General features: G+C 39.1%; 2 protein-coding genes across 8 annotated transcripts in view; one reads left to right on the top strand and one right to left on the bottom strand.

Moving 5' to 3' along the window:
* The window catches only part of dia (diaphanous related formin 1), a 33,637-nt gene extending 29,889 nt beyond the window's left edge, over positions 1–3,748 (bottom strand). For all 5 annotated transcript variants that reach the window (XM_043032049.2, XM_086533646.1, XM_043032046.2 and 2 more), the window contains exon 1: positions 3,713–3,748. The gene's annotated coding sequence lies outside the window, so the exon portion shown is untranslated. The remainder of the gene's footprint in view (positions 1–3,712) is intronic.
* A 351-nt stretch (positions 3,749–4,099) lies between these two features.
* Positions 4,100–7,500, top strand: part of LOC122263571 (uncharacterized) — a 6,306-nt gene continuing 2,905 nt past the window's right edge. Inside the window, exons 1-3 of one of the 3 annotated variants that reach the window (XM_043032056.2) lie at positions 4,100–4,218; positions 6,041–6,267; positions 7,463–7,500. The exon at positions 7,463–7,500 is cut by the window's right edge and continues 173 nt beyond it. In XM_043032056.2, coding sequence (XP_042887990.2) covers positions 6,115–6,267; positions 7,463–7,500 — 191 coding nt within the window. In that variant the 5' untranslated portion in view covers positions 4,100–4,218; positions 6,041–6,114. Of the gene's footprint in view, positions 4,219–4,388; positions 4,505–6,040; positions 6,268–7,462 lie in introns of those variants that run through there. The other 2 variants (XM_043032058.2, XM_043032057.2) reach the window with 2 other exon arrangements.

The raw sequence follows: 7,500 nt of genomic DNA on the forward strand, positions 1-7,500 counted from the left end.
TAATAAAAACATGAATACCATTAGTAGTAACAGTAATAACAATAATAACATATACAATCACTTACAATCTCTCACTCACTCACTCACTCACTCACTCACTCACACACACACACACACAAAACACACAAAACACACACACACCACACCACACAACACACACACCACACACACACACACACACACACACACACACACACACACACACACACACACACACACACACACACAACACACACACACTCACACACACAACACACAACACACAACACACAACACACACACACACACCACCACAACAACAACACACACAATCTATAATGAGGTTAGTCACATATGTCACTTACAAGGGCAGAGTTCACAGAAGCTAAAATGACCGTGTAAAATAACACTGTATAATGTAAATGATCTGCATGCTGTTGTGATGTGTGAGGGAAATGTATAACGCTATTTATATGCAGAACATGAAGAATATATTCTTAGAAGAATTAGAATAAAGAGAGAGTGAGAGAGGGAGGGTTGAAAAAAAAAGTCAATAGTAATAAATAAATGAATATTCTCAGTGTAATAGATATCACATTTCCACAGCTATTCTGATTGCACAAGCAGCAACTACTCCACCCAGAAGCACAGATAACTTTGAACAAAGTTCTGGGTCACAGGATAACAATGTGAAATCAAATTGCTAATCGGTAACTTGATTTTGGGGGCATTTGTTGCAATTTCCTGTAACTGATTTTTCTTGCAATTAACTGACCAGAAGATAATGTCTCCCAATTTAAGCCTAAATATAATACCTATAGATATAGGCTTATCAAATCATCTTCAATGAATATATGTAAAAATTATCTCCTTACCTTATCTGAAACAGATAAGATGATGTTGTGAGTAATATCATCCTTTCATAATACATATACTTGAGAACACCAAGTCAAATTTATCAATGCATATAGGGAAAAAATACCATTAAAATACAGTACCAAAAACTGTATAACACACTTTGCACTAAGGGAGCCTTACAACCAGAGCAAAAATAAAAACACCATATAAACTATATTACGTGTGCATGACCAAGAAATGTTTAATTAGTCTGTATAGAGTCTATGAATGAGGCCAAAGGAAGTTCATGTCAAGTGTACAATAAGGATAGAATAATTTCAAAAAGTCTGAACAATGTATAAGACTACAGCATGGATCTTAAATGTCTTTATAAAAGTAATGAAGTTTATAGTAATACTTTTGAATGAAGGGTACAGGGGTAGGGAGGAGGGAGGGAAAGAGAAAAAGAGAAAGAGAAAGAGAAAGAGAGAGTGAGAGTGAGAGAGAGAGAGAGAGAGAGAGAGAGAGAGAGAGAGATAGACATAGATAGATAGAGAGAGAGAGAAAGAGAGAGAGAAAAAGAAAGAAAAAGAGAGAGAGAAAAAGAAAGAAAAAGAGAGAGAGAAAAAGAAAGAAAAAGAGAGAGAGAAAAAGAAAGAAAAAGAGAGAGAGAAAAAGAAAGAAAAAGAGAGAGAGAAAGAGTGAGTGTGAGTGAGAGATAGATAGATAGATAGATAGATAGATAGATAGATAGAGAGAGACAGAGAGAAAGAAAGAGAGAGATAAAAAGAAAGAAAGAAAGAAAGAAAGAGAGAGAGAGAGAGAAAAAGAAAGAAAGAAAGAAAGAGAGAGAGAGAGAACGAGAGTGAGAGAGAAAGAGAGTGAGAAAGAGAAAGTGAGTGAGAGAAAGAAAAAGAAAGAGTGAGAGAGAGATAGATAGAGAGAAAGAGAAAGAGAAAGTGAAAGAGAGAGAAAAAGAGAGAGAAAAAGAGAGAGAGAAAAAGAGAGAGAGAAGAGGGTTGGAAAGGAATCCATGCAGAGCACTATTTGACCCCAACTCTATAGTACATCAATTTGGAGCATACTTCTAAATTCTTTTTTTTTTTTGAACAATTTCATTTCTTCTGATTCTTTCCTCACTCTTGTTTAATTTCTATTTTCTATATAATAACATTAAAAAGTATTGCCACAAAATAACTTTGACCACTTGTAAATGTTCGCACAACACTGTCATAAAAATAAATGTATTTCTCTAACATCTCCATTTAGTTCCACTGTTCACCAAATTTTCAGTTTTATCTAAAATGCATTATTGGTGTGCGTTAATAAAACACTAGCACGACTACTACAGGCCTAAGCGTGACCCCCGATTAACCGACGCTCTGGAAAAGACCAATAAACATCCTCCAATAGCATTCTGGCAAGATAAAGCATCTGCGCACCTTTGTGGCAATTTACTACATATCAAATATGGAACCAATCGAGATTCCATCTTGCCAGAGTATAGGTGATGGAGGTGTCCTGGCTTTTCCCTATGCTGAAGGTTCGGAGGCCGCAGCGTTTGCTCATTGCTGTATCACACACGATTTCAGAGGGTAGGTTTTCTATCACAGATCGCCTTCTTTTTTTTTTTTCTTTTTTTTTTTTTCAACATCCCAACTCTAGCCAATGTATACCAAGAGAGAGAGAGAGAGAGAGAGAGAGAGAGAGAGAGAGAGAGAGAGAGAGAGAGAGAGAGAGAGAGAGAGAGAGAGAGAGAGAGAGAGAGAGAGAGAAAAAAAAATTAGTTGAATCAATTGTGGGTTAATTAGTACATAAGACTTCACTACTTGTAAACTCCAAAATTTAAAAAGATGAGATATAGACTTGAGTGAAATGTGTATTGGAATTCCTAAAAAAAGTGCACAAATTGTACCAAAAACATATACTCATAAAAAGCAAATTGTTAATATCGAATGACAGCTATTAAAAATAAGAAAAATAACAACAAATAAGTATCAATGATGATAACAAACAGTAATAAATAAGTATAATAAAATTAACACAAGAACTAATGAAAATAACCAAAAAGAAAAACAAAATCATGAAAATAACAAATAACAGATAACAACCCATTAAAAGCATTGATAACTGTAATATCAACAGAAAAGAACCAATAAAAATAACAAACAACAATAACGAAATTATCTGAAGAACCAACGAAAACAACCTATACCAACAATGAAAAGTAACAACAATGTCGGAAAAACAAAACAACTATTACATCAAATAAACAAACAACAAGAATGAAAACAAACAAATCAAAGAAAACAACCAATAACCAATCAAAACACAATGTCATTTCTCCCTCGATTCCAACCACCTGTTCACATTTCATGGCATTACCATTCCTTTTCTCTTCTCTGAGCACCGATATATGGCACCATGAACACCTTTGAGGGCACTAAAGACGAAGAAAACTGGGAAAAGGGATGATAAAATACGGATTGCGAGGGAGAAATGAGGCTTAATGATTGGAATAACGGACTCGAATCTGTGTGGGTTTTGGAAATGCGATTGGAAAGAGGGTGGGTGTTTCGACTACGGGAAGGGATATGGGATAAATGTGGGATTTGGAGTGCGATTTTGGGGTCGGAAAGGGAGGAGGGGGATTGGAGAGGTGATTTCATGTCCCATCGCCACATCCTTCTCTATTTAGCGTTTTCTTCGCCAAAACACACCCACCACTAACACTATCGCCATTTTCTCCCTTCTCTCTCCTTTTCTCGGAGGTAGAACAAGCACCATCACTTTATCGCAAACACATAGTATTCCTGGTCATAGGATTTGCGAAAGGAATGACTCCCGGAGCGAGAATTTCGTCGAAAAGTCATCCTCTTTCAACGGACTCGAGTACCTGACATCGGCGCCATCTTGTCACTCTCTCACTCAGACCTGACTTAAATCCGCGTCGCGCTGTGGAGCTGTGAGGAGGCTGATTTTTTCTATGGAGGGTAAGAAAGGCTTTATTGATATATTATTAAATGTGTATTATCAAGATCTATGAAAGTAGTATTGTATTTGTATGGTATAAGTACTATAATTAGAAAAAGACCCCATTTCACCACTACGCAACCCAGGCCTTTGAACACAATTACGTAAATACGGGTTACAGTGTAGATTCATAACAGGAACTACCTATTAATCCATCAGTATATCTGAACATCATTAAAAGAAAATACCTTCACTTCAAATAAGCTCACATTACCCCCAAGTAAAAGGATAAAACCGGGCAAGACACAGATCTCCATCACAACGCGACCCGGATCTCCAGTCTCCCACTTGTTATTGTTTGCGGATATCCTGGTCGGGAGACTTCCTTATTTTCGCCCTTTCCTTGCACAGACAGCCTCATTTGACGCGGTAATTCGATCGGAGAGGAAGATGAGGTCCTCTTTTATATAGAGAGTAGTAATTTGATTAATGTCGAGGGCTGGAAGGGGATAAAATGAGGCAAATTGAGGGGGAGGGGGGGCGAGTAAACAATGGGCGTGTGTGGGGATGAGGTCATTGTTATTGTTATTTGTTATTGTGTTATTGTTATTTTCTCTCGGGCTGTGGTTATTGTCTGGCTTTTAGCGTAGCGGAAGTGCCAGTTGCTAGGGCGGGGAGGTCAGGCACGTGTCACTTGATGTGTTTGGAAGCTCGCGTTAGTTATTTTCTCTGATAAATATTGCATGCCTGTTGCTTTTGCAACTGTTGCTTGAGACGGAGAGGGTTCAAAATGTTTATGTAGTTATTTGTGTTAGAGACATGTTGGTAATGACTATGTTGTTTTAGATTAGGTTTGCATGTAAAGAGTGACTGACATTGCTCCTTTGAATTGTTACATGATATTGAATCATGAATTGAAAGAGAAAGTGTGATGAATAATTACTGTGTGTGTGTGTGTGTGTGTGTGTGTGTGTGTGTGTGTGTGTGTGTGTGTGTGTGTGTGTGTGTGTGTGTGTGTGTATGTATGTATGTATATGTGCGTGTGCCTGTGTGTTTGTATGTGCGTGTGGCTGTGCGTGTGTATGTGTATATGTATATGTATATGTATATGTATATATATTAGTGTGTGTGTGTGTGTCTGTATTTATACTATCACTCTCCCTTTGTTGCACTCTCTGACTGTCTCACCATTTCTTTCTCACCCTGTTGCTTTCTTTCTCTCTCTCTCTCTCTCTCTCTCTCTCTCTCTCTCTCTCTCTCTCTCTCTCTCTCTCTCTCTCTCTCTCTCTTCTCTCTTTTCTCTTTCCTCTCTCTCTCTCCTCTTTCTCTTTCTCTTTCTCCTCTTCTCCTCTCCTCTCTCTCTCTTGCTTCTCCCTCTCCTCGCTCTTTCTCTTCTCTTCTCTTTTCTTTCTCTTCTCTTTCCTCTTTCTCTCTTCTCCTCTCTCCCCTTCCTTCTTCTTCTCCTTCTCCTTCCCCCTTTTCTTCTCCTTTTCCTTTTCCTTCTCATTCTCATTCTCCTCCTGCTTCTCCTGCTCCTTCTTCTTCTCTTTCTCCTTCTTCTTCTCCTTCTCCTTCTCTCTCTCCTTCTCCTCCTCCTCCTTCTCTTCTCTCCTTCTCCTCCTCCTCCTCTTTCTCCTTCTCCTTCTCCTTCTCCTTCTCCTTCTCCTTCTCCTTCTCCTTCTTCTCCTCCTCCTCCTTCTCCTTCTCCTTCTCCTTCTCCTTCTCCTTCTCCTTCTCCTTCTCCTCCTCCTCCTTCTCCTTCTTCTCCTTCTCCTTCTTCCTCTCCTTCTCCTTCTCCTTCTCCTTCTCCTTCTCTCTTTCTCCCCTCTTCTCCTTCTCCTTCTCCTTCTCCCCTCTCCTCCTCCTCCTCCTCTCCTTCTCCCCTCTTCTCCTCCTCTCCTTCTCCTTCTCCTCTTCTCCTTCTCCTCTCCTTCTCCTTCTCCTTCTCTTTTTTTCTCTCCTCCTCCTTCTCCTTCTCCTTCTCCTCCTCCTCCTCCTCCTCTCCTCTCCCTTCTCCTCCTCCTCCTCCTCCTCCTCCTCCTTCTTCTCTCCTCCTCCTCCTCCTCCTCCTCCTCCTCCTCCTCCTCCTCCTCCTCCTCCTCCTCCTCCTCCTCCTCCTCCTCCTCCTCCTCCTCCTCCTCCAACTTCTCCTTCTCCTTCTCCCTCTCCCTCTCCCTCTCCCTCTTCACTTTTTTTTCTTTCACTCTCTCTCTGTTTATTTACATAAGTTTCCTCATTTCTTTCATTCCAGACTTACCAATGAGCCATATGGATGCGAAGGACGCGCTGTGCATGAGGAACGGCTCATAGCCTCCTGAGCGTGTCATGGAGGGCTACCCTTCGAAGGTACCAGGGGACACTTTTGATCTGGGAAATCCCTCGCAGCACTTTGGCTCGGCACCTGCAGCCATTCCTTCCACTCAGCCCGTTAACACCGTTGCTACCTTCATAGGCCAGAGTCACTCCTCATCTGGGCAGGTAAACTTCACCTGAGATCTGTTGTCTTTTGGCTGCTGATGACCCAAGATGTCTCCTTTGGGTGAATAAATTTCAATAGCAATGGAGGTAGTGTTAGGGGATGTAAGTATGAAAATGAGGTTGCAGATTAGTAGTTGGGTATTTGAAATGGAGTTGTCTTAGTGTGAAATAGATAGGTATATGATTTACATCCTGAAAGAAATTATGAAAATAAAGTTTCTTTTTCTTTTTCCTTTTTTTTTTTACTCTTCCAGAACAATAAATAAAAATGAGTCAGCTCTTCATGTTGTAGTTGATTAGGATATTTAATGCAAAGATATTTTCTGCCAAAATGGATGTTTCACATAAAGATTTTGCTTCAAAATTGATAAAAGATATTCCTTAAGACATAATTTTATAGGATACTTTTGACATGGAGAATATATGCTTATGTCTCATTTCATTTATGCCATCTACTGAAAGAGATAGTAACCATCTGTTCACGTCCTTAATGATCTAAACCATCTGCACTTGTCATGAAAGGAATTTACTGGCTGTACTTGTCATGAAGGACATTTGCCAGCTGTGCTTGCTTTGGTCATGGCCCAAGGAAATCTGATCCTCCAGGGAGAAAGGTTATATGATGTTAGAGATGACTATTGTCTTAATCATTTAATAAGTAGAATCATATGATTTATCTGCTTGTATTTGATACTGCTTAGTGTAATTATTTTTTTATGGTTGATTTCATATAGGTTCTGATAGTGTTTTGTGGAACCCATATTAGTGAAAAACAGTGAAAACAGCAGCATTTAAAAAAAATATATATTTATCTACAAGAAGGTGTAACATCTCAGTTTTGAAAAGCAGTAGTAAAGATATTCTTGGAAAATAATTTAGGTCATCTTATAGTGTGTAAAAAGTTCTTATAGTGAAATAAAGACTAATGGAAATGTAATATTTTCTCAAGCAGTGTCATATTTCAGCATTGTAAAAGCTGAAATAGAAAAGATTAAAACGAATAAAAATGGAGAATATAGCAGTATAAACTCTTCTGCATTCAATCACTGACTAGCTTCATTGTAATAGATAAATCAAAATCAGATCAAATCAAGGAGGCTAAGGCTGGGAAGAAATCCATAAGGAAAGAGAGGAAGCTCCACACAATCCCATAAACTTCAGAACTCGCATAATCCCCGACATCATCCTCCAACAGCTGGAGGGTAATACAGGAGTAATGGCCACCCCGGGAAC

This window comes from Penaeus japonicus, unplaced genomic scaffold (assembly GCF_977035675.1).
Source record: "Penaeus japonicus unplaced genomic scaffold, GWHDUDI00000001_assembly GWHDUDI00000039, whole genome shotgun sequence".
Lineage (NCBI taxonomy): Eukaryota > Metazoa > Arthropoda > Malacostraca > Decapoda > Penaeidae > Penaeus > Penaeus japonicus.